The 27,492-nt window shown below is 48.2% G+C and overlaps 1 protein-coding gene across 1 annotated transcript; it reads right to left on the minus strand.

Annotated features, from left to right (window-relative positions):
• Positions 1–7,611: 7,611 nt before the first annotated feature.
• Positions 7,612–21,378, minus strand: ADAMTS4 (ADAM metallopeptidase with thrombospondin type 1 motif 4). The gene is made up of 9 exons (XM_033174704.1): positions 20,742–21,378; positions 14,760–15,083; positions 13,428–13,560; positions 12,758–12,925; positions 12,022–12,308; positions 11,284–11,470; positions 10,702–10,877; positions 10,287–10,462; positions 7,612–9,403 (listed from the first exon to the last, which is right to left on the minus strand). The coding sequence occupies exons 1-9, from the start codon at positions 21,369–21,371 to the stop codon at positions 8,989–8,991; spliced, it is 2,496 nt and encodes an 831-aa protein (XP_033030595.1). The 5' UTR covers positions 21,372–21,378; the 3' UTR covers positions 7,612–8,988.
• Positions 21,379–27,492: the final 6,114 nt, after the last annotated feature.

Here is a 27,492-nt window from a genome sequence, read left to right on the forward strand (position 1 = left end):
CCTCTACCGTTGCACATGGGCATGTTTGCACGAGAGCCCTTCTAAGCTGCCTTAGCCATCTGCCTGAATCTAAAAGAATGGGGGGGGAAGGGGGGCACATTTATTTGACCTGTACCAGAACCAGGGGTGACCCCCAATCCAAACAGCTTGCCGTAGTTTTTTTCACCTCCGTGGATGGTTAACACTGCTGTTGTCAAACAGGCATCTATCTATTCAAGGCTGCCCCGAGTTGCCTGGCGACTTACTGTAACAACTTCATGGTGAGTTCTGGCACCTATTTTTCGGGGGGGGGGGAGCACCAGATAAACCCTTTTTAGTAGGGGCAGATTCTCTTGCCCCTAGTACTTCACCAGAGGGTGGCAGTCCCCTCTGAAATAATTACTCCCTGAAACTCAAAATGGTGGCTGGTATCCTTTAGAGCTTGTAGGGCAGAATCTGGGAGCCCTTTAGGAGACGGAGCCAGAGGCAATGACAGGCAGAGCTGCAACCAATGAGTGGCAGAGCCAATGGAGTCTAGTTTTGTCCCCATCCTTCTCCCGAGACTGAGGAGGAGGGAGGTGACAGGCAGGGCCACCCCCTGGACCGGCTGTAAGTAAGAAGGCAAGCAGGCTGGGGATGGCTGAGAACAGACTAAGGGTTGTGTGGCAGTGTCCCATTCCCCTGAATGGAGCAGCCTCCACTGCCTTTCAAAGCACAAGAAGTTTGTCCCATTTGATACCCATTGTGTCATCTGTTTCTCCCACCCCCCCACCCCAACTTGCTAATCCTTGGGTTGGGTGGTACTTATTTATTTATTATGTCGCCTTATAGCCCAGGCTTCGATTCCACTTCTCAAGGCGGCTAAAAATATATCATGTTATAGTAGAATATTATTTTAAGTATGCTAAACGGGTAAAGCAACCAAGCAGCAGCAGCATTGCAACCAAAAGCAGAGAGGAAGGCCACTTCTAATGCCGTGTGTGTGTGTGCGTGTGTGCGTGTGTGCGTTGTCTGAAAACAAAGCATGCCTTCTGTTTCAGAAGTGTTTTTACCCATGTGCAAGTTTAATTGGCAAACTAATCCAGCCAGGCTCATACAACGTAATTGGTTTTGGTTTTGCTTTTTTTGTTTTTGTTTTTTAAAATCAGGTTGCAGCCTTACTTTCAGCAGAGTGCTACAACCTGGGGAGTCAGTGTGAGACACCCTCCTCCAGATGTTACTGGTTTCCATATCCTATCCACTCCAACCAGCATGGTTCGCGGTCAAGGGATGATGGGGGTAGTAGTCCAGCCACATCCCTATACTGCAGCATTCTCATTCGCCCACTCCTTTCTACACGCTGTGTTAATTCCCTGTCCTCTGGTCTGTGCTAAAATGAGGCTTTTTTCTACCACTGTCTCCCTGATGCCTGACCTTGCTATCCATCCAACTTTTTAAAAAAGCGGGGTGGTTTTCGCTCAGACTTGGCAAACAAGTTTTGAGCTGCGAACCTAACTGCGGCGCGATTGGGGTGTGTGTGTGTGTGTGGTGAGGAGGGGAAGAATGTCTCTGGGATTTAATTGGGATAATTTCCTACCCTCTAATGAAAGTCTAGACAGCCCCAGATGCAAGTGTCAGGAACTGGAGGGTGAGCGATTGATTGCCCCCGGTGCCCTGCGGACAAAGCAGCTCTGGCTGTGGATTAAGTCTTAAGTGTTCTGCCGCTTTATTTATTTTCTCAGGATGTGTTTGCACTGATGCTTCGTTTAATAACAGGATGCCACTTGTTCTCTTTGAACCAAATGTGATGCCCGCCCATCTCAAAGATGAGCAGTTTCTTTTGCAAACCCCACAGACGATGGGTCTTGACATCTTCACGCTCGAGAGGGTGCCAGGGAACAAGGAATCCGGCAGCTGGAGGACATTTTGCTGCCACTTCTTTCTTTCATTTTTAAGCAAGGTTCCGGTCCTCATTGCTGCAGAGAATAGCCAGATTTCTGACTTTAAAAAGAGAGAGAAAGAAAAGATCTCTCACTCGGGAATCCAGTGCTCCGAAGGAGAGTCTCCTCGTTTCTTTGCACAGTTATGAGGCTCCCAAAGTTAAAGACTCTGCTAACCCTACTCTCAGAATGGACTCATTGGAATTAATGAACAGAATTGACTTTGACCTATTAATTTCAGTGGGTCTGTCTTGAGTAAAATTTAGCCTGTCTGTTCTCAGCAAGGGGCACAAGAGGCAGAGTTGTGGCACTACTGCACACTGGGGCGGGCAAGGCAGCAGCGGGCTTTGCCACCATCCCAGCAAGGACTGTGCCGCTGCCAGGAGAGCACCACTGCTGCTCTTGTGCCCCCTTTGGATGCCTTTGCTGCCTGCTCCACTTCTGGTCATCTGCCCTAGTATTGTTGTTTGTGTTTTGCAGCTTTACTCTTCCAGTCTCTCCACCACTCACTGCCCAGTTCAAAACCTGTGCAATGACTCCCTCTGAAAAAGAGAGATTGCCGTTCCGAACATTTAGTTGAGATTCCTGCATTGCAGGGTGTCGGGCTAGATAACCCTCAAGGACCCTTCCAACTCTTATGATTCTAGAAGTCTAAATTATTGTAGGTCATTTCATTCCAGTTACATCATTTCATTCCAGTCCCACAGATTGGGAACTTCTGTTTTGTTAGTGCAAAACTCCAGACTCTGATCACTGTGCTCTCTTCTGCTGGGTGGCACAGAGGAAAAGCTGCCTCCAGCTCCCTGTATAAGATCCAGGCCTTTGCATCCCTTTGTTTTTTCCTGCTGGGCCTAGTCTTCAACCAACCACCCAGCGCCCTGAACTTCTGATAGATGACAGGTGTGAGACTTGGACAGGCAAAGCCCTCCCTGTCCTCCCCCTGCTGTCTTTAAGGTCTAGAAACATGATGTTGTTTTTCTAAAAGAGCATGTATCTTCGGGATATAGAATCCTTTGCTTGTGTCTTGCAGTGGCGTTGGAATCTTAACACAGCTCTCGTGGCCCCGGTCTCTTAACTACGCACAGCTTGAACGGCATCTTATATGGAGGCTAACTGGGAGACGGGCAGAAAGTAGACTGGGATCAGCGGGTAGCTCTCTGGATGACTTTGATTTGGCAAGGGCTTCAGATTCCTGACTGAGAAGTCTCTTCTCCCTTCTCAAATTAAGCTGCTGAAACAAAGAAAGAAGGGGAGTCTAGGACTGGATTGGGGGGGAGGGTGCTGTGAGCTCAGTCCTGATGTCAAAAACAGATTCCCAGGAGCAGCACATGTGCGTTCACGCTCGGTGCCCTGTTCCTGAAGTCCCTGCCGCCCCATCTGTAGAGGAGCAGTTAGCTTTCTTAAGAAGTCATTTTAGCTCTCTCAGTTGTGAATGTGAACATTGCACTCAGGTCCTGCTTGCAGGCTTCCCCTCGAGGTGTCTGGCTGGTCACTTAAGAGCAGGCCGCTGGCAAGGAGACCTTTGATTTGATTCAGCGGCCTGTCTGTTCTTATTTTGCTGTGGTAGTGGGGATGCAAACATGCCTTTAAAAAAAATAAAAATGCAGCAGCAGATTGGTGGAGCTGCAACAACAACAATGGGCTCTCTGTAGGAAAGGGGAGGTGGGCCGACCTTGCCCTAGTCGCTGACGCCATAGACTTGCTCATCCATGCACGCTCAGCAGCCATAGCGCCCCAGCGCTCACTGGCATGTATGAATGAGCCGTCACAGGTGTAACTCGACAACTGGAGGGCCCATAACACCTCCAGTGCAGTGTTAGCTAGCTGGAGTCCAGCTGCCTGTTGAGTATGCAGTCATTTAAGGGATGCTCATGAACGTGAGCTGATCCACAGAAATTTGTGCTTGAGGGGAGGGGGGGTTGGCTACAGACAGGGGCCGTTGCCACACTCCAAAAATGTGTGTTTTGGGGTCGGGGGCCCAAAGGGGGTGCTGCTATGAAGCCTGACCCTGTTGCAGCCTAGCAGTATTATAACATAACGGGTCATCTCTGTATGTATTTGCTCTTTGTATTTACTGCAAGGATTTTTTATATATAAAAACATCCCCCACCCATTGAATTCTGTTTGAAGGCGCTTCTTTATTTGTTGCTTGGTCGTTCCCCCACAGCAGGCACAATCAGTTTCCCTGGCCATCATCCGATCTTAATTTTAAAATCTCAGCCGGAGAGGCTAACCGTTTCTGCGTTCCTCCCCGTCCCACACACCCAGATTCCCCACCCCCTTCTAAGACCAGGAGTGGAAATTGCACCCTCTGTGCGGGCTCTGGAATCCGAGCCGGCAGCTCCGTGGCCTTGGGAGATTTGGGGAGTTGGAGATGGGCCCAGGAACCTTTCAGCGCCTGGGTGAGTCAGAGAAAAGCGACGGAGGAGGTGAACGTCTGGAAAGAAGATTTGAAGAGGCAGCAGGAAAACATGGAGGAGGAGATGTAGCGAAGATCCTTCTTCTGGACCTCGCCTTTGGGGACTCCTTCCTTTTTTATTTTAAAGCCTGGAACCCCAATTTTTGCTCTGCGCGTAGGTCCAAGTAGCAGAGTAACAAAAACAGCTACCATGCAGGCGTTGGGAGGCTACGCCTTCAAGGAAGAGGAATTTGCCATTAGGAGGTGACGGGAATGGCCAACCAGTGGACGTTGGGAAATTCAGGACGGGCATAAGCATTTCTTTACACAACACGTAATGAAACTATGCAATTTGCTCCCTTAAGAAGTGATGACCACCAACTTGGATGGCTTTAAAAAGAGGATTGGACACAATCTTGCAGAATCAGGCTGTTGATGGCTTCCAACCACTGTGGCTGTGGTTGGTTGCCAGGAATCACAAATGGGGAGAGAGCTGCTGTTGCTCTCGGGTCCTGCTTGTGGGTATCCCACCAACATCTGGTTGGCTGCTGTGAGAACAGGATGCTGGACTAGATGAGCCACTGGCCTGATCCAGCTGGATTCTGCTGCTATTCTTGAGTATTTGGCTGGGTACCACTGCTGATGCCAGCCCTGTCCCTACCATGTCAAGTAGCCTGTATCTCGTCACTCTTTCTGATTTCCCATAATATCCCCTGCTTAGTATTGGTATCTTGCGAGACATCTTCAGGAGAAGAAAAAGCTAAGGAGTCAAGCCTACACAAATCCATAGTGGAGTCCCTAAGAGGGTGCCTGGTATGCCTTCTTCCGGCAACTCCTGCAGCCAAGCTGGTGCCAGACATATTGCTCTGCTTTCCTTTGAACTACATTGGCAAGGATGAGGGAGGGGGGTGTCTTGTCATCTAGGTAGCTCAGGACCTCCATAACACACTGCTCAGGTTTGCGCACCCGAGAGGTCACTTTGGTGCTACAAATGCAGCAAAAACAATGTGGGAGGCAGCAGTTTTAACCTTGTCGGGAGAGATACCGTACGCCTTCATCTGCCCCAGCTGCAACTAAACATGTCTCTCCCATATCGGTCTTTGCCGCCACAGCAGGTGCTGCAACCTTCTAGCAGTTTGACTTCACTTCTCCATTGGTGCATTTTTGGGAAATTTAAAGTCTGGTCCAACCCATCTGCCTGGAAAGTGGCCTTCATAACCGAGTAAGCTCAGCAAAGTCACTAACAGACGAAAGAGTTGCCTTCTCAAACTTTGGATAGTTGTGGGGGGCACAGTGGTCCATAGACAGTCTGCCACACGACACCATCCCCTTACGGATAGTACAGGTGTCATAACGTTCATATAATTTTGAAGTATGTGTCCTCCGGAACTCCTGAGGCATTGCATACCAAGCCCAAAGCAAGATCTAACAAGGCGATATTGTTGCACTCTCCTCTCCCAGCAGGCCGCGGTCAGCTTGGCCAGTGGCCAAGGGTGTCTGGTTCCCCCACCCCAAAAGTATAGAATGTTCCCCCTCATTTACAGCTTGAAAGCTTTTCTTTCCCTGGCGAGGGAAGCCGAGGCCCGGCTTTTCACTGCTTCTTGATGAAACTGCCTTAAAGATACAGATGATATTGCTTCAGGGTCGCATCTGGCCAACAGGCTGCGTTTTGGCCCAGCTGAGCTCATGGGGTCAGAGACAAGACTTTGTAACAGGAAGCTGCCTTATTCAGAGTCAAGCCAGTGCGCCATGTAGCTCAGTGCAGCTGACAGGCTGTAGGTCTCCCAGGATTTGAGGGCAGGAATCTTTCTCCACCATCTGGGGATTGAACCTGGGACCTCCTGCTTCAGGAAGTGGACACCCTACCACTGAGCTATGTGCCACCAAGTGAAACTGAAGTGCTGCCTAGGACAGATAACTCAGTCCTGGGCAGAAAACCCAATTCAGGGATGGGGGAAATACCCCTGGTGGGCCAGATCTGAATCTGCCCTGCCCCTTGCAGGCTGAGTTTGAGCGGTGGGCAAGGGCGTGGCCTAGAGAGGGGGAGTGGCTTGGGGAGAGTTCCCAGGGCCCAGCTAGAAAGATCTGAAAAGTTGCATTTGGCCACTGGGCCTGAGGTTCCTTACCCCCCCCCATTTAATTCTTTCTCCCAAGTCACTGCTAAATACCAGGAGTGGCATTATAACGGTACCCACCAAAAGAGTCACACCAAGACACCAGGTTTATAAATAGCATTAAATAACCTGGCGGAGTTTTTATTATTTCAAAATGAAAAAAAATAACACCAGATCCCCAACAATAGTTATTAAGATCAAACACACCGTTCTATACAAAACAAATATAAAACCCAACCTCATGACCCCTGGGGACTTGCCCCAGGGTCAGTTAAGGCTTTTGCTGCTATCCTCAATTTATAATTTAATTAAATTATTAACTATCAGTGTCAGTCCCTGTGGTTGAGGGAAAGGGACACCACTGACAAAACTGGGGAGTTGTTGGGGGGGGGGGTTCCCCTCTGGTTCTACAGAGGTTTTAAATATAATTCACCCCCTCCAGGAGGAAATTAGTGTGTATCAGCCTCGGTGTGGGCATAGCTCATGTTGCTCAACTACAAATCCCATCAGCCCCAGCAAGCATGGCCAATGGCCAGAGATGATGGGAATTGCAGTTCAACAGCATCTGGAGGGCCCAATGTTCCCTACTCCTGTTGTAACGGCTGGTGCTTCTGGCACAGCAATGTGCAGAATGAGTTTCTTGCTCCCTTTTGCTGCCTCTTGGCCCATGTGCTTCTACTCCTCAGGTGTTTGGGGAGGGGAGGCACAATGAGAAGACCCTGGCTTGGCATCCTTTCGCTCTCAGAGCTGGTAGAGTCCCATTGTTTCCCACCTTCACCCTACTTCACTGCTGCAACCACTCACCTCTGCTCTCATTTTAAAAGAATTGAATGTCAGCGTCTAGGGAGGATCGTCAACTGACTTTTACTCAGAGTAGCCCCACTGAAATTTGTGGACCTAAGCTAGTCCGAACCATTGATTCCATTTGGTTTGCTCTATGACAGGCATTGGATGCGACCTCTCTGCCTGCCACCTCAATGAAATCACCTACTTTCCCTCACTTTTTTTTTTAGGTTGGGAAAAATAATTCCCTTTTAATGGCCTCCTCATGCTAAGCTACTGCTTATTTCCTTGCCACTCACTCGGCAGTGCCTCCTAGCCATAGCTGTCAACTTTTCCCTTTTCTTGTGAGGAATCCTATTCGGAATAAGGGAATTTCCCTTTAAAAAAAAGAGAAAAGTTGACAGCTATGATCCTGGCCCATAACGTTAGGGCCCGTCAGCTCCCCTCGCAACCTGTGATAATTGGGAACCAGCCCAGACACAACATTATTTTCTGGGCTGAGGGGAGGAAATTCTTTGCCATGGCCTCTTCTGCAGGCCACAACAACGAGAGGCACAAAAGCCTGGTCCGTTCGCCCCTCCCTCAACACAATATAAGAAGGGAGGTCTAACTGAGGTCGGCCTACTATGGGGGAAAAGTCCCGAGAGCCTGACCACTTCGGGAACGGCTTTTCCCCCAAACCAAGGCCTGTAATTTCTCTGGTGCCTTGTCATTGCCGCAAGAAAAAGGAAAAAGGCACGTGCTGCAAAAAAAAATAAGAGAGGCTCGCCTTTTCTGGCAGAAGAGTCTGTCCAAAGCCAGAGACAGCTGTGGGGTGGGCAAAAAAAAATCCCATTTGAGAGCAGAGAGTGGGGGAAGAAGGAGGCGCTAAGAGGCTGAGGTAGACGCCGCTGATTTGAGCACATTTTCTGGCTCCCCCAGAAAAAACGTGTGGTGTAAACTTGCCAAGTTTTGGTGAAGCTGAGGAACATTGCTGCCTCCTTTGTTCTGTTTAAAAAAAAAAACAAAAACCCAGCAGCAACAACAAATATATATAAACCCTCCCCACAATTAATACTCTTTATGCATCCAGAGTAGTGAATAAATAAAAAGGATAATAAATACAGTACACGAGCTGACAGGAATAAAAAAACTGAGGGAACAAGCACAATGGAGAATAGGCCCGTTGACGGCCTTGGCTAAGCCAGATGTTGTTTTTGCAGAATTGATGCCTGTTCTCTTCAGTCAGCTCCGTTGCTTCTCCATGTTGCTCATTCCCCCCCCCAAAGAAAACAGCAAGAGGCTTTTCTTCATCTCCTCCTCCCCACCTTGGATTCCATTTTGTAGCCCAGCTGACCATCACCCCATAACTTATCAGATCCCTCCCAGGGAGGAGGAAACGGCTTGGCTTGACAAACCCACACTTGAGGTCAAGCCTTTTCAGGCATACAAGGCCTTAAGCCTCTGGGTGCTTTCCCCTTTCCCCCACAACTTGGTTTGTGTCCTGAGTCTTCAAATGTCCGGGCAGAGCCAAGAAAGAGAGTCCATGAAGGTTCTGGAAGGTCCCTGAGCCATCAAGCAGGGACCGAAACCTAGCACCTGCTTTTGCTAACAGCTTTTCCTGCTTAGGGTCTCTTGTTTGTGGGGTTGGTGGGGAAGGTTTGGTGCAGTTTGGTCATCTTTGGGAAAGCGACATTAAGACGTGCCTTTTGAGCCCCCTCCCCATGCAGACGCCTGCCTCCATTGTGGGTTGCAGGGGCCAGAGCAAGTCAGGAGGCCTGGCCAGGAACCACCTCTCCGCGAGAGGTGCGCATGTCTATTTGCGGCCTCGCCGGTTCCTTAGGACCTCCAAGATGCGAGCCTTCTGCTTCAGCCACTGGCTCGACAACCTCTTAGGAGCCTTGGGGACGAAGAAGGTGTACTTGAGGCGCGGGGTCTTCTGGTCAGTCACCACCAAAGCTTGCAAGGTGAGCGGTTCTTTCAGGGGCCCACGCCCCACGATCGTCTCCATGGCCTTGGTGGCCCCACTGTAGCGCATGTTCACCCCACCGGGCAGGTGAACGTCCTGCTCAGAAGGTGCCAGGATGTAGTTGCCGTTGAGGGCGTAAGTGCTGTCCCGCCGGCGGAGAGCCAGGTAGATCCCGTCACTGGAGGACGATGGGCCACTGCTCTGGCGGATCAGGATGTTAGTGGCTCCCACCGGGATGGTGACCACATCGTTGTAACCGTACCTGATTGGGAAGAAGGACGAGAAACATCAGGGATCAGCTGGGATGGAGACCGGCAAAGGCCTTCCTCTGACGGGCAGGGTGGCCAGGTCTCCACAAGACTCAGGGCTCATTCACACTTCTGTTTTCCTTGCCACTCCCTCCCCCCCAAAAAACCACCATTTTAGCACTGAAACAGAACAAAGGGCAATCCGGTTTTTCTGTGGATTGCTGTTTTGATTTCACGCGGAAGAACAAGTTTTCCAGAGGTAAGTGGTGGAAAACTGCCCGGATCCATGCTTTCTAGGCATGGCACAAACAGAAGTGTGGCCGAGCAGATTTTCTGAGTGGTTCCCAGGGAACTTTGGGAACTGTTGATCTGCAAGGGGAATAAGGGACTCCTGATGACTCTCAGCATACTTGACAGACTACATCTCCCAGGGTTTTTGGGGGGATGCCATGACTGTTTAAGGTGCTGTGCTATGGCTTTAAATGAATGGTGTGAATGTGGCCCTAGGAAGTTGGGAATAGGAGACAATTTCCTGGTCAGAGAATAGCCAGGTCTTAGGGCTGGGTGGGATTTAGGGCTGGATGGGATTGGAATGAGAGGTCCCACCCTTTCCACATTATTTGTTTCAACACTTTGTATACTGCTCCAAGTAGGATTACTCTTGGATACAACCTGAAATTCATAAATGCAATAACTATTCATCATTTATATCTGGGCTCTTGAATTAGGGTTCCTATGGATACTTTTGGCGCAGGCCTATATTTAACAGTTGAAGTAATGGCATCAGCAAGGTCTCTAACTATTTGTAAAGAAATGCTTGGGGTTGGGAAGGAGGGAAGCACATTGTGCATTCCCACACAAAGCAGTGCCTGCAAAAAAAAAAAAAAAGTCACTCACTGAGGGTTGGTGAAAGAACCATAGATCTTGGTGCATGCAGAGTTGTCCCCTCCGCACACCATGCATTTATCAAACTTCTTCTTCGAGCCGATGACACGATCGCAGCCAGCGTGGACGCAGCGCCCCTGGACACAGACTGAGGTGGAGTCGGGGGAGCAGGGTGTTCCATCAGCCACCTAGAACCAAGCAAGAGTCAGTTTGCTGCCCCAAGGGCTTATGGGAAAATCACTTTCCTCTTCGGTCCTCTACTTCCTTCCCCACGACACCTTCCAGATTCCCCATCTCCCGCCTACACACTCTCAGATAGCTGTCCATTGCTTTGCGTTTTGTTTCCGGAAGCCTGTTCTCTTAGGTGTCAAATAACCTCAGGGTCTCCTGAGGGATGGGAGGCCCACGCTGCCATGGTAACACTTACCTTTGGTTCCAGGACATAGTAGTAGCCCAGGGCATGGGATTGGCAGGTCAACTTGCACTGGTCACGCTCAGCCACACCGCTGTAACGGGGCACCCAGTCCATGGGGGCAGGGTAGTCCTTGAACATGTCTGTGCGGTGATTGTAGACAGCACACTGTTGTTCCCGGTAGGTCAGAGCTGGAGGGGAATTAACACACAGGGATTAAGACCTGCAACTAGGGCTGGATGACAAGGATAAAATGGCCCCAGGTGCATTTTGGGTGCGAAATGAGCATCAACATTCATGTGAGGCCTGTTGATGATTGCTTCCATCTCACGTTTTCTCTTCCATATTGAACAGTTAAGCAAGACTCCTGTGCGCCACTTGGAATAATGAACCCAGTTAGCACACAGTAACATAGGGAGCTGCCTTATGTGGAGTAAGACAATTGGTCCCTCTTGCTCACTATTGCCTGCACTCGTTGGCAGTTGGGTAGCTATGGTTTCTGCCAGTAAGTAACGGAAGCGAGGAAGCAGCAGGGCAGGCTGTGGCAATCAGGTCCACCTGAGAAACGCTGTTTGAAAGCGGCAGAAACGATCTTACCGTTCCCTTCGGGGCAATTCTGGACGTTGCAGGAGCGGTACTGGGTGCGTTTCCCCTCGCAGTACTTGCCACCATTGCGTGGGACGGGCTTGTTGCACTCGCGGGTGGAGTACTGCACTCCGCCTCCGCAGCTGCGGGAGCAGTCGCCCCACAGGCCCCAACGCCCCCAGCCACCGTGGGTGGGAATCTGCAAAAAAAAAGGAGAAAAGGGAAGAGAGGGAGTGAAAAAGTGCTTTGTGCGAGACAATTGATACATCATACGGTGTTTTCAAACGTTCACAAGCGCTACGGTAGGGACAGGTGAATCTGTCAGTATCTGTTTCTCCTTTTTCTAAACTTAAGTTCAGTTCCCTACATTTCCTGATCAGTTTACGTGCTTTGTGTGTGTCTCTTGTGTTCTTGGGTTTCCAAGGCTTGTATCCAGTGTAGTGCCAAGCAATTCGATCCACTAGCGTAAGAATTGGTGCTTGTGCAGCAGTTCTTCTCCCCTCCTTCCCCTGTGCACCCCTTAAATCTGTCCTGATGCCTCCCGCAACCCTCAGGAGCAGATTTGGGAGGGCATGGTGTCCATTCAGGGGGAGGACAAGAGGGAAAGCACCATTACTCAAGCACAATTCCCTGTGCTAACAGAACAAGTGCATTCAGTACCATCCAGAGTGTCCCCAGCTCAAAAAGTGAGCGCCGTGTCCTTCGTGTCTACCCCAGGAATCCAGAGACACCGCTGGCGGGTCTACTCACATTGTACGCCTTCAAGTCGACTTTGCTGATGCACTGTCCGCTCATGCAACTCTTGCCTTCACCGCAAGGTGTCCCATCGGCCCAGGGGAAGTATTTCGTCTGGCACATGTATTGCCCGTTGATCTGCCCCGTGCACCACAGTGAGGAACAAGGGGGGCGCATGCTGGGGCAGTGGCGCGAGTCAGGCCCAAAGCTCAGCTGGCACTGCTGGTCCACGTCGTAATCACTACCGGGGAAGGCAGCTGGGAGGTGCAGGGGTTCGCGTGGTTTGTCTAAGAGGCAGCGGCCTGCAGGGAAAGGGATGAGGAAGGGGGAACCAGAAGATTGGTTAATGCTAGGCCTAGGAATGGGCAGATCTGTCAGTTTTGATTATACAGTTCTGCAAAGCAATGTTCCCTAATAAAAATGTATTTTGGTATGCCCTATTCATCATTACTGCATATTCATTTTAATACATGCTTTACCCCATATATACGTTTATTTGCACATCACTTGGCCGGAGAACAACATTACAATGTTTAGAGATGTGTGAATTTTAAAAAAATGGCTGCTTTCCGTATATGCATTGTTTTGGTTCTCCTTTCAATGCAAACCGAATTGAATTGGTCCCCCTTCTCCCTAGGTGCTTAAGTTGTCACATGAGGGTAGGATGGTGAGGAAGGAAGCTCGACCACCGGGGCCAAAAAGATCCAACTGAGCAGTCAAGGAATGCACAGATCGGAAGGCGAAGTCTTACCGTGGTCGTTGTCTAGGAAGTCAGTGATGAAGCGGGCACTGCATGGGGACCACATCTCTTCGGGGTCCACGGGGGACATGATGGAGGCCATCATGTGGCGCGAGTTCAAGTGACGGTTCAGCTCTCTGCAGTGCTTGTCATCGTCATGGAGCATGTTGAAGACATGGCCTATACAAGGAGGAAAGGAGAAAGGGAGAGAGAAGAAAGAAAGAAAGAAAGAAAGAAAGAAAGAAAGAAAGAAAGAAAGAAAGAAAGAAAGAAAGAAAATTCAGCTCCATCTCCCCATATACTTGTGAAGCTGCAGGGTATTTTGCATTAATTACTCAGCCATTCAAGAACAGAATCTATCTAATGCAAAGCGTAGGCTCCCAGGATTACCGGTAGTTATTATTTATTAAACTCATATCTTGCCCTTCCTCCCAAACGAGCCCAGGGAACCAAACACATCAAATGATAAATAACGACTGCATCCGAGAATTGAGGCAGAGCATAGCCCTGATGGTCATTGATACATTATCCTTCATGAAACTCATATTGCTGACTAGACAAGCCTAGGCTTGCACTCCACACCTCTGTCTTTCTTGGGAATAGACCACCTGGCTTTTCGGCAGGGGTGGATCCATGGGAATGCCCCCAGGGGTGGTTGGTTGAGTGCAAGGTCCCCACTTACCAAGCTCATGCGCTGCGGTGAAAGCAGACTGCAGCCCGTCGTCCTCCACGATGGAGCAGCTGCGTTCTGGGTCACACACGGTGCCCACATCCGCCATGCCCAGAGTGCCACAGCTAGAGCGCCCGCAAAGATCCTGCCAGGGAAAGACAAATGCATATTGTCAAGGCCACCAATGCACAGTGTGGCAGAAACAGCCATTAAAGGAGCCTCCAAGGTGGCACTGGCCACATTGTGGGATGGCACCGTCTGCAGGACTCAGCAGGCAAAGTCTACAGTATCTTTCTGGAGGGGAAGGCACCCACTGGCCACCAAAACAGCTCTCCTTGCAAGTCAGTAGGGGGAGAGATGGTCAGACACTTGTGTTCAGACCAAGCAAGAACTGATAGAATCATAAAGCTGTAGGGCTGGAAGGTTCTAGTTAGCTATGAATCCCTACAACACAGGAATCATAGCTAACAAATTCCTGATGGAAGGCCATCCAACATCTCTTTCAAAACCTCCAGTGAACATGAGTTCGTAGGTAAAGTAAAGGGACCCTTGACCGTTAAGTCCAGTTGCGGATGACTCTGGGGTTGCGGCGCTCATCTCGCTTTACTGGCTGAGGGAGCTGGCATACAGCTTCCGGGTCATGTGGCTAGCACGACTAAGCTGCTTCTGGCAAACCAGAGCAGTGCATGGAAACGCCGTTTACCTTCCCGCCGGAGCGGTACCTATTTATCTACTTGCACTTTGACGTGCTTTTGAACTGCTAGGTTGGCAGGAGCAGGGACCGAGCAACGGGAGCTCACCCCGGCACAGGGATTCGAACCGCCAACCTTCTGATTGGCAAGCCCTAGGCTCTGTGGTCTAGACCACAGCGCCACCCATAGGTAGTAGCTTCTTAAAATGTTTTTTCTCCCTTCTAATTTTCTTTTTGTTGGCATCTATCTATCTATCTATCTATCTATCATCTATCATCTATCTATCTATCATCTATCCTTGGGTTTGTTTGTTTTTTGAGTTTCATGGCTGAATAGGAAATTTGAAGCCAGAACTTCCTGGTCCTAGTCTTATCTACCCTCCAGCTCTCTCAGCTAGCTAATTATTGCAAATATCCCTTAAGCCTCTGGGGGCTTTCTTTCACCCAAAGGGGAAAAAACCCTAAATTTTGCTGCAATCCCTGGAACATTTCACAGGTTAGGAAAGTAAGGAGCCTATCGCTAAATGCCAATGTGACCAATTTGCAGAATTTATGCAGATTGCGGAATTTGGCCATTTTCCTTGGTGCAAAATTTTAGTTGTGCAAATTCTCTGTGCAGCATATAGGGGGATACCTGGCAGCAGTTCACTTACCTCCCTAGTGAAGAGAATGGCCGTGTCGAAATGCTCAGGGTCCTCGTCACTCTCCTTGTTGAGGCCTTTCTGCCACGTGCAGAAATTCCGCAGCGTCTCGGCAGCGTTGGAAGACACCCGCAAGCCGTCCTCGGATTGTCCAATCACAACCAGCCTGGTCACAACCAAGTTGACTGGATTCTTCAGGCTGGGGTGTCGGAAGAACTTGGCGGCTGCTGCCATGATGGTGAGCAGGTAACGCTTGAGGCCTGCACCGTGGAAATGAGCCATCTCTTCATCAGCCACCACCAGAGTCTCCACATAGCGTGGGATGGAAGCAAACCGCTGCAGGGAACAGAAGGGATGAAGAGAGGTGAGTTGGAAAGAGGGCAAGTGAACCTCATTCTGCCCCCCCACACACACCATGGGGGAGCAAGCATTGCCCCAAGTGCCTAGGCAGGGACAGAACACTGGGAGGGGATACATGAAATGACAGATCCATCAATTTAATTAATGTTATCTGCTATATATTTTGAGAAGCTGTTTGTTGTCTATGCATTTGGACACCTCTTACGATACCATGAGAGGTTTTTGCGTGGCAGTTCCTGAAATTGAGGAGCAGGTATTTGTCTTATCTTTGGAGACATTTGGATGCCATTTTGAATCAAGACGGCAGACCGTTCCGTTCAAAACTGCACTGATTTTAACCGAATTTTTCATGGCGGTTCCTGAGATTGAGGAGCAGGTTTTTGTCTGTCTTTGGATACAATTGGACACCATTTTGAATCAAGATGGCAGAACGAACCTTTCAAAACTGCACTGATTTCAAGACTGCGCTGGTTTTTCTGTTTCTTAGAATTCCTGAGCAGATAAAGGTACAAGTGTGCTAGCCAGTTATATTTTGAAGAAGGATTGTAGCTCAATGGCAGAGCACCTGCTTTGAATGTAGGAGCTCCCCTGCTGTTTTATGTTAGAAGTACACTACAGAAAACCTAATTTTCAACCTGGGGGCTGCATTTCCTCCAGAGTGATCTTCCAGGGGGCACATACCAGGGGTGGGTGCAAGCACATGCAGAAGTGGGTGAAGCAATGGGTCTGACTCTTATTTTTGTATGGTAGTTCCATTCCAGCCATGCAAAACGCTGGAACATAGGGAGCTGTCTTATACTGAGCCAGACCATTTGTCCATCTGTCTTGGTATTGTCTACCCTGATTGGCAGTTGCTCTCCAGGGTCCTGTATCTGGAGATACCGGGGAGTGAACCAGTGACCTTCTGCAACCAAAGCAGTCATTCTACCACTAAGCTATTGCACTTCCCCAAGGGTTTCTATACACAGAGAGAGATTTCACCATCTACCTTCCAGCCAAGCAAGAAGTATTATCACAGTTCAAGGACACATTCAGCCAGGCAAAAGCACTTGAGGATATGGTTTGTGGGATGGGCTGCGGGCCACATTTCGCCCCTGGTATTAGATTCCCCAGCCCTGCCACAGAAAGTGATGGGAAAGACTCTTCTCTGCCTGAGATTCTTGAGAGCTGCTGCCAGTCAGAGTGGACAATACTGGGCTATGCTAGGCTGCTTCCTAGATTCCCGTTAATAATAGGCAGGGCAGGGAACACTTAAAAAAAAACCTAAACAACCTTTTAAAATCAAATAGATTTTACTAAAACGATTGCATGCAAAGGATGTGTGGCACGTAAAATACCTGACACCAAAAGGGATTTAGGGCTTGGGGAATTTGAAACTAAGCAATTTTGGTGGGGAAACAGTACTTTAGCTGGGGATGGTCAGGGAGCTTAGATGACAAGGCCCAACAGTTCTGACAGATGGATTAATCAACCCTGGGCTTCTGTTGATTAATCTGTCAGGCCCCATTTGAGCAAATAAACAACATATGTGCCTGAATGCCTTGATGTCTCCAGCCAGGCGGCGTGGAAGAAGATGAGTAGTGGAGAGCTTGTGGGTAGCTTTCTTGACTGGCTGCTGCTGGACAAAAATTCCTGGGGGAGGGAAGGAGGGAGACTTTGAGGGCCGTCTCTGCTGTTGGCTCAGAGCCTCAAGCGTCGACTCCTTCGGTGCAGCAGGAGACCAGGCACCAGCGCCTGCCTGAACCGCTAAGTAGGGGGCAAGGTCTCTTGGGGCCTGTGTGGTGCTGAGACATCCCCGCCACAGTGTGAGGTCAGAGCTTGCCACAGCTTCGCTGCATTACATGCGTCAGGAAGACCCAGAGGTGAAGGGTTAGGGTGACAAAATACGAACGGGGTTGGTGTCAGATTTGATGGGGACAGACTTTCACCAGCACATAGCACTGGTGCTCAAAAGCTTGCGCTGGGTGCTCTTACTCTGCTCAAGGTTCTGGTACTCATTGCCAAGGCTTAATTGGCGACAGCTTGAACCAAGGATACCTGATCCCTTATATCCCTGCCCAATCATAGAGGTATTTGGGGTAGTCACTTTCAGAGGCTCCCCCTTGTCTCAAGAACGCTGTGAGATTCCAGGGGTTCCAGGCGCTTACCCAGGGTTTTTGCTTCCATTGGGAAGATTGAGGCACAGTGGAGGCTAGTGCCTTTAAGAAATATATTACTTATAATATAAATGGCTCGTATCCATTAGGAGCTGTGTGTTCAGTATTGAGGACCCAGTTTTATGGAACTCCCTTCCAGCTGAGGCCAGACTTTTATTCTAGCAGGCATTTCAAAGGAATTCTGATTTTATAGCTTTAACTCGTTTTTAATTTTCATTGTGTCGAGGTTCTGGAACAAATGCTTAGAGACTATTGTAATTAAGTGGTCTGTAAATGGTTGAAATAAATAATAAAACACCACCTCTGCTTCGTGGAGGGGGTTGTTGAAAACTCAGGACTTGCTTGTGGGCTTCCCAGAGTGGCATCTGGGTGGCCACTGTGAGAACAGGGTGGGAAATAGATGGGCCTCTGGCCTGATCCAGCAGAGCTTTTCTTTTGCTCTCTGCCACAGTCTTTTTGAGAGCTCTTTCTCTCCCCCCGCTCCTAAACTTTAAACTTGTGCTTGCTTACCCAGCTGTATGGAGGAAGAGCAATTCTGCACATGCCTCAAGGAGCTCTCCTCTTGCTTCAAGGGCTGGTATGTATCATCCACTGTTCAAATCATGGGGCGATGGGAGGGGGCGTGGCTCTCATTGAAATCCACAACCTTCCACCCTGACAATCCCAATGGGTCACCAGCCACCGCTATATATTACCTCCAGGACTAGAGGCGGGAACAAAGCAGGAGAGGGCCAGCTTCCTCCTTTTTAGTCTCAGTGTTGGCTTTGCAGAACTCAACAGGGAAGAGGATGGGTTCAAAACTAGAGTCACTTGGTTCTGCCTGCCATTGGCTGCAGTGCCACCTGCTGTTAGCCTCCTTCTCTTCTGCCTTGCTGGGTCCCAATGGGCACCAGCCCCTGCCAGGAGCCTCTCCCTTTCTCCTTGAAAGCAAACCTTCTTACAAGCATCCTGAACACCCAACAGTTGCTAGGCAGATTTCCATCCTGACAGTAGAGATGTGTACAGGTTGGCTGGTGGCAGTGAATGAGCTTAAGCTGGTGTGCAAAGGTAGAGCCTCAATCAGACTTGGGGGGCCAACTATGCATCTCAAAAGAAAGAAAGAGGAAAACCACCCCCACCCCACACCCTCAAAAAGAAAGAAGATGATGGCATAGATTTGCACAAAAAAATGCGGATGATAATTTATGTGCATAGCTGCCAGCACGGGTTCTTGGTGACCATTGGGAATAGCAGGGCAGAAGGCAAGGAGGTCAACAGTAGGTGGCGCCAGAGCCAATCCCAGGGAGAGCCACCATGTCCAGGTAGGGCTAGCTAAGCTAAATGGATCAGTTGTCTGACTTGGCATGAGACAGCTTCCTGCGTTCTTATGACAGGAGCCTTCACGGCCCTCCTTTGCGTTCAGCCTCCCTCCCTCTAACCACTGGCCTGCTTTCTCAAGACATCCTGGCAGCTGTTCCAAGATGGCACCCAAACCAGGGAGGCCATGGCTTGCATCTGCATGGAGCTGCTTTCTCTCCCCCGCCTCCCCTGATGGCTTTCTACAGCTCTGCCAAGACTTTTCTAGTCTCTTTCCCAACCCCAACTGATGACACCTCACAGCCAGGGCAAAGAGCAGTCAGAGGAGGGAAGGGTTGTGGTGGGTGGTGGGTGCAAGTGTGGAATCGCTGCCTGGGGACTGGGCGTTCCCTGCTTCACTCTGTTCCATTATTATCTCTCAGACTTGGCCCCAAGGAAAAATCTGAAGGATGCAGACACTGCATCCAGATCCCCCACCGCCTGCCTGCCACTAAGTGGGAGTGACAGATATATCATAATTAACCTGCCTTTAGAAAATGTGACCCAAACAAAATGAAAACATGAAAAAGAAGACTTCTTTCTTCACATTGGGGTTGGGCAGAAACAGGTGCTGTATTGATAGGGATGGGCCAATCTGTCAATTTCAACTTCTCTCAGTGTCTTGTTTTTCCAACTTTACTTGACTTTCTGCATTTTCACATCAGTTTGCAGAATTTTTTTGGTGGGGGCTGGGGAGGGAAGTCCTCGCGAAAATTCATCAACGCTTTAGTGCAAATCTCCCCAAATGTCCATATCTCTGTATGCAGTTTTGCCTAGTGTCTGTGGTTCTTGCCAACGACACTTTGCTGTATCTGTGATCCTGCCAGGAATCAATATCTTTGATGGATTCACCAGGCCGGTGTTGTTGACAATGACAGCCTTCCCTCACCCCCTGTAGATGCTTTTGGACTACAGCTCCCATCATGCCTGAGCAATAGCCATGCTGGCTGGGGCTGATGGGAGTTGGTGTCCAGTGACATTTGGAGGGCATGAGGTCGGGGAAGGGTTAACCACAGTAAGGAAACAGGAACAATTCATAACTTGTCTGGCAAGACCAGATGCCATTGGCTCAAGAGTCCCTGTACACAGCTAATGTCAGGGATCAACCCCATTGGGCATTTACTGTGGCCCCACATCCCAAAAGGAGCCCTACTTTTGATACCCCAGAGCCTCCTGGCTCTGCTCCTCCTCCTCCTCCTCGCCATTGCCATCTGTTCACTTGCTTCCTCCAAGCTTGTCAGGAGAAGCAGCAACAGCAGTAACCACCTCTCTTGGGTCCAACTAAGGGTGCATTCTGACATGGAGTATATTACAGTAGTTTGCCTGGCTATAATGCAGGCACTTCTGTTCTGGTTCCTAAAGTTCCTTTTCCACCGCATTGCCTGTTGCATTATGGAACAGTGGCTTTCATATCGGCATCTTGTCACGCCGTACTAAATTACATTCACACCAGTGGGCGTGGTGTGACCTGACCTATCATTGGACGCATCGCCAGCCTTTAGGCGCATGCGTGCTCCTGCTCCCCCATGATTCGCCAATGGAAATGACGGAAAAGAACTGTATGCCGGAATACTGCCCCAAATTCACGTGAGTGGCGGTGGCATGATGCATGAAAACTGCGGGAAGTACAGTGCAAAAACCCCACAATTTCCTGGGATTACTGGGTTGCAAATGGATTCCCCCCCCCCCCCGGAAGCAATTAACACGGAAGTGAGCACCAAACCTCTGTTAGATACCTGATACTGCTACGGGCTCCCAGGAAAATGGGGACATGGTGGGCAGTTGAGAACATTCCCACCGGGAACCTCCAAAGAATCTTTTGGGTGGGGAGAAGGGCCGTACCAAAATGGATGTAAGATGGACCCAGGTTCAACCGCGATCACCTTCAGGTCAGGCTGTTCACATCCCATGCCAGAAACCCCGGAGAGCTACCAGCAACCATTGTGGACAACACTGAACTAGATGGACAAGTGGTCTGAGCCTGTATCACGCAGCTTCCTTTAAGAGCAAGACAGAAATGCTAAAACAAGGACTCAAAAGCCGGCACCGAGCGCAACGTGGAACTAAATGGCATGTGCAAAGTATTCCTGGTAAGTGCTTTTGGCAGCCGCATCCCCCCATCCCAGCATGCTCCCGCTCTTACCTTTGCTCTCCTGGGAGATGCTTCGTCCTTGGGCAATGGTTTGCCTGCAGGGGCTGTCGCGCTGTCTGGCGCCTGGGACCCGACGCCGCACATTGGCCCGTCTGCTTTCTCTGGCATCTTCTTCCTCACCACGTGGGCGCCGGCTCCTCCCGCCGTGTTCGGGGCTCCCCCTTCCAGGGGCTGCACGTGGTACTCGGTGCCACGGTACTGAAGCACCCCCAGCAGCGATGCCCCGTCGTAGTTGACCGCCACAATCGATTCCGGGTCAGAGTTCACCGTGCCAGTGAAATAGGTCCCTTGCTCAGCCAAGCCGTCCTCTGCTTGTCCCGACCTGCCCAAATACTGGACCGTCAAGCCCTCTGCGACGAAGCTGGGGTCTTTCTCTAAATTTAGGACCAGTTCTTCACCGAACACGCGAAGGCGGTAGGAGAGCCGCTCATCCGAGCTGCCGCTGCTACCCAGGCCGTTGTCTAGCATGTCACCCTCATCCCAACCCGCAGGATGGAATGTGGCATTGAGTCTCTCGGGGAAAATTATTTCTTCCTGATACTGGCCGAAACGGGCCCGTTCGTCCACAGCCAGGACCAGGTGACAGCAGGTGATAACCCAAAGAAGAAACATTTGGAACATTTTTTTTTTTTTTTTGCTAAAAGCTACCTTGAGGGGAGAAAGGCCAACGACTTTTTTTTTAAAGCTTGTTGATCTTTGAGGGAGAAGATTATTTTAAGGAAAAAGAGGAGACCCTGAGATTAGCAGAAATAAAAACAAAACCAAATCAACAACTCAGCTGATGCACACAAAGGATGTGGGCAGTAAACGGAGGCAATTGAGGTCGCTTCTTCTGTCCTATCTGTGGCTCACAGCACCTAAGCAAGGAGCATCATCCACTTTCCTTTGGGTTTTGAAATCCACCTCCAGTCACCACCTCACACACCCCAGCACGAAGTCCCTCACTGCCTATTTAAATTTCTAAAAAATGGACCATCAAGAAGTCCCTTTTCCAGAATTGTGGGGTCTCTCTCTCTCTCTCTTTCTTTCCCCACTTCAATGCCAAGTCTTTTTGAGCTGTCTTCTTTTCAGCACACACACTCTTCTTTAAAACAAAAAAACCCGGCAGTGATCTGGAAGCCTGTGCAACAGGATGGAGCTGAGGTTTTCCTTTCCTTTTGTTCCAAATTTTTAAAGAAATACAAATATATAAATATACCTCTCTCTTCAAAAAGGGGGCTTCCTTCCTTCTGAATAAAGGAGCTTGAATGAAAAGCCGGTGGAAGAAGGGGAGGGAAAAAGAAAAGAAACCGATGTCAATTCCAGTTGCTGTTTTCTCTTTTCTTCGCGTCTGTGTAAGAATCCTTGGGAACTTTTTGAGTTTGAAAGAGTGCAAGAGAGAGGAAATGTGTGTATGTGATATATATCTATATTTATATGTGTGTATTAATCTCTCCTCCTTTATTAAATTGCGCTATAGTTGCTCTTCCAAGCATCCAGCTCCTTTTAACAGCTGTTTTTGGCTTCTGCTGATTGGCTGAAGCAAGGTAAAAAAAATTTATAGCCTTCCTTGGCCCCCCCTCCAATTTTGCTGAAGTACAAAAGACGCAAGCAGACGGTCGTTTGATGAGATCATAAATTACAACAGTTTGTATGTTGGGTTTTTTTTCTTTTTTCTTTTCTTTTCTGTCCAAAGTAAGGGGGGGAGTGGGTTGCAGAGGGAAATGATGGTTCAGCCGTTGGCTAGAAGCCAATTTAAGGGTGGGAATTGCAGTTGTGACTCAACAGATTGCCAATTTCTGACACAGCTTTTTTCTATGCCTTTCAACACAGTGTCCGGACCTTCTCCTTTGTAGATTCCCTTTTGCTATCTCTGGCTGTGTACAGGATATTATTATTATTATTATTATTATTATTATTATTATTATTACTACTACTACTACTACTACTACTACTACAGATGTTGCTACAGTGAGTGAAAGCATGCTGGCTGTTTCAGAGTTCAAATCACCCAAAACCCACACTTGCTTTTAAGTAGAGGGTGGGAGCATTCCCTGTTCTGACTGCTACTGAGAGCCAGTGTGGTGTAGTGGTTAAGAGCGGTAGACTCGTAATCTGGTGAACCGGGTTCGTGTCTCCACTCCTCCACATGCAGCTGCTGGGTGACCTTGGGCTAGTCACACTTCTCTGAAGTCTCTCAGCCCCACTCATCTCACAGAGTGTTTGTTGTGTGGGAGGAAGGGAAAGGAGAATGTTAGCTGCTTTGAGACTCCTTCTGGCAGTGATAAAGCAGGGTATCAAATCCAAACTCTTCTCTTCTTCTTCTACTAGTCCACATGGTTTGAACCCTGAATGCTTTTTAAAGTGTGGGCAATGGTATCATAGAAACTTCAGTTCCATTTTAAGGCACTTTCTTCAGGGCCCCCCATCCCCGCCTATTGGACATGACTGGCTGGGGCTGATGGGAGCTGGAGTTCAACAACATATGGAGGGCCACACATTCCTCAACACCTGTCCTAATGCTAGAAACACTTACTTGGAAGTAAGTTCCATCGAGCTGTATGAGACTCATTTCCAAGTCAGTTCTCAAGCAAATGGGGGCAATCTTTGGCTGGCAAAATAAACATACAAGGAAGCAGCTGAAGGTTACAGGACATACCAAAAGTTAAGAAATGGATAGATAAAATCTGGGAAGAGCTTTGATGTCAAAACTGGTGTATTTTATAAGGACAACAGCAACAGCAAAATATATTGAGGAAAAACTGGTCCATCCATTGAGCAAAGTAATATTTTAACATTCCCAATCGAAAGCTGTTTTTATATGATATTGAATAACATTGGATGTCTATAACAAAAATAATCTACTACGTATCAGCTACATACATGCACATGAAAGAGGCCACGTTTAGGACAATGGAAGAGATGCATTACATGTATATTTATATATACTTATGTGTACAGCAAACTATGGCAAGTTCTTAAAGAAATGAGAGTGCCGGATCACCTCATTTGTCTCCTGAGAAATCTCTTTGTGGGACAAGAAGCTACAGAACTGGATATGGAACAACTGATTGGTTCAAAATTGGGAAAGGAGTACGACAAGGCTGTATATTGTAAGATCAAACTTATCCATTCTTAAAGAAATCAGCCCTGAGTGCTCACTGGAAGGACAGATCCTGAAGTTGAGGCTCCAGTACTTTGGCCACCTCATGAGAAGAGAAGACTCCCTAGAAAAGACCCTGGTGTTGGGAAAGATGGAGGGCACAAGGAGAAGGGGACAACAGAGGATGAGATGGTTGGACAGTGTTCTTGAAGCGACTAGCATGAATTTGGCCAAACTGTGGGAGGCAGTGAAAGATAGGCGTGCCTGGCGTGCTCTGGTCCATGTGGGTCACGAAGAGTCGGACATGACTGAACGACAACAACAACATGTGTACTGCCAACCTAGCAGTTCGAAAGCACGTCAAAGTGCAAGTAGGTAAATAGGTACCGCTCCAACAGCAAGGTAAACGGCATTTCCGTGCGCTGCTCTGGATCGCCAGAAGCGGCTTAGTCATGCTGGCCACATGACCCGGAAAAACTGTCTGCGGACAAACACTGGCTCCCTCAGCCAGTAAAGCAAGATGAGTGCCGAAACCCCAGAGTCGTTCACAACTGGACCTAACGGTCAGGGGTCCTTTACCTTTTTATGTGTACATATGTGTACATATATATGTACATATGTGTACATATAAAATAGACAATACATATTACAAATTTGTCTATTTACTTATAATACCAAAGTTAATGCATATATAATAATTATATAAAAAGCAATCTATAAAAAATTATAAATACAGTTATTTTCTAGGCATTAGAAAGAACCAAAACAGGGAATAAACATTGCTGTTTGTGATCTTGGCAATGTAGAAAGCAATTAGGTTTGCATCCAAATTTGTTTGTGCAGTATGTTTTCTCCCTTCTTCCTGTCTATCTGTTCTACATTTGGGAATACTGCTGAATAAATATCAAAAAGAGGGGGGAAATATTTTACAAATACATTGGCAGGCAAGGACACCAGTAGCGCATCAACAAGATCAATGTGAACAGCCATTAATCTGGATTAACTCTCACCACAGCTTTCCACAAATCATTATGGAAAGTGTACTTCACATCAAGATTTGAGAAGTCACTCCTTGCCCTTTGATAGGAAATCAGTTTCCATTCCACAAATTTTATTCCACTGGGAGTAAAAACAGGGGCAGCTGGTCCATTGGGGCAAATAGGGCCCTGCCCCACCAACCTCAGTCTGCCCTCAGCCAGCCATCTTCATTTAGTTTGATTTTTTAAAATGCTTTTATATTTGTTGGAAGATGCCCAGGGTGGCTGGCAGAGTATTATTATTATTACCATCATCATCACCAATCAAGGGGTGACTTTGCTTGTGATTAGCTCTCTAGCTGAGCCTGTGATTCCCTGGTTCTGGCTCCACCTATTGATTTCCACCCTACTACCGTGTTTCTCCTAAAATAAGACACCGTCTTATATTTTTTTTCGCTCAACAAAACACAGTATGGCTTATTTTCAGGGGATGTCTTATTTTAACCGCGTTGCATCGGTACGCTGCATAGCCACGCCTCTCCAGGCTGTTTTAATGGGAGGTACCACGTCACTATGGCTTATTTTCGGGGTATGGCTTATTTTTGGGGAACGGCTTATATTTCGCAAATGCATAGAAATCCTGCTATGGCTTATTTTATGGCTATGTCTTATTTTAGGAGAAACAGGGTAGTCCCAATGGCCACTGGCCACCATACACCAGTAATAATCATAGAATTGTAGAGCTGGTCCAACCCCCTGCAATGCTGGCATCTTTTGCCCAACATGGGGCTTGAACCTATAACCTGAGATTGCTCTACCTCTACCAGTTGAGCTATCTACACTGAATAAGTAACACTTTGCCGCCATTCATGGTATCCCAAATCATTTGAGGCAGCACTTTCCTCTGCCCAACGGTAGAGCCAGGCCTGGCCAAGACCCCCTGTGCCCATCTGAGTAATCCCCATTGCAAAATGACAGGCTTCTGAGTTGGCCTCTGGGACAGTCAGCTTTGCATTTGTTCATGACTTCCCAGATAATTTTGCTATTTGTGATGATGATGGTGATGATGGTGTCTTTCTACAAGATAAGTCTCTTACTCTTGAGGGAGTCAGACAAGGGCTGCCATTTTACGGCAGCCTCCCTACCCTTCCCAGACCAAGAGAGTTCTTCTGGGAACTTGTTGTCCAGCTTTCCCACAGTCCCTTGGGTCTCCTTTGGGAAAGCCAGGAGGGAGGCCAAGCAGAGCAAGACGTAGCAGGGGTTAAGGCCTTGGAAAACTCAGCGTTTTTGAAAGAAAGGGGAAATTGGGCTTAGTTCCAGAGAATGAAATCTTTCTCGTGGCTTGGCAGCCAAGCACTACAATTATACTTTCCTTAGCCTGTGGTGGCGGTGATCTCTCTCTCTTTCTCTCTCTCTCTCTTTCTCTCCTTCCTTCCTTCCTTCCTTCCTTCCATAAAAGAAGGAGCTCTTTCTTCTATTGATTAGTAATTTTAATGTGGTTCTTTAAATTATATATAGACATCAGCTACATTTACACCATACATTTAAAGCACTATGATACCACTTTAAATGGCCATGGCTTCCCCCAAAGAATTCTGGGAGCTGAAGTTTGTGAAGGGTGCTGCGAGTTAGGAGACTCTCTTCCCCTCTCAGAGCTACAGTTCCCAGACTTCCCTTAGAAGACGAATGAATTGTTAAACCACTCTGAGAATTATACTGCATATTGAAAGAATTTGGCACTAAAATGTTGCTAGAGATGTGACTTTTTTTTTTAAAGCAAACTAATTCAGAAACTTGAAGATCTGAACTTCAGACTAGAAAGATGAGAAATGGAAAGAAAGCAAAACTGACAGATTTTGTCAGTCCCTACAGAGCACTCCTAAATCATGTTACCAGCCATGGCTTCTCCCAACTGATCCTGGGAACTGTAGTTTGTTTAGAATGCTAGGAATTGTAGCTCTGTGAGGGGTTTTTCCTAACGACTCTCAGCAGCACCCCAAACAAACTACAATGGGGGGAAGCCCTGGCTGTTAAAGTGGCGTTAATGGGTGGTGCTTGAAATGCATGGTGTGGGTGTGATGTTTTCAAAAAAGAACAACTGACTTGTTGCGGTTTGGAAAGTGATGTGGGAGTTACTAACCGAACAACCTATATACACCCTGCAAGCAGATCAGAATGCGTGCAGGACAAACACTGATTGTCATATAACCAGCCCTGCAAACAAATCAGAACTAACGCAGCTCAGTATAGATCGGACACAGTCTAATGCTGGTCTTCTGCAAACTTGGGCCCCCCAGAAGTCATTTGACTACGACTCCCATCATCCCTGACCCATTGGCTAAAGTGGCTAGGGATGATGGGAGTTGTAGTCCAACAAAAATATGGGGACTCAGGGTTGGAGAACATTGGTCTAACCTCCACGTAAGCTTTCTGCAAAGTCAGTCAGCACTGAACGTTCATTAAACAGGTCATCTGCAAGGACCCACGTTTTCAAAAATAAGTAGAATGGATTCTTTGTTGTATTTTTATATAAAACAAAAAACAAGCAAACCAAGAGACCTACTTGGTATCTTGTCACAGTCTATACAATGTTATGACCACAATGAACAAATTATATCTGATTCTCTCACTCACTCGCTTTTCCTCCCTCCCCTCTCTTATTTTTCTTTGTCCTCCTCTAACC

Source organism: Lacerta agilis, chromosome 17, assembly GCF_009819535.1.
Source record: "Lacerta agilis isolate rLacAgi1 chromosome 17, rLacAgi1.pri, whole genome shotgun sequence".
Classification (NCBI taxonomy): domain Eukaryota; kingdom Metazoa; phylum Chordata; class Lepidosauria; order Squamata; family Lacertidae; genus Lacerta; species Lacerta agilis.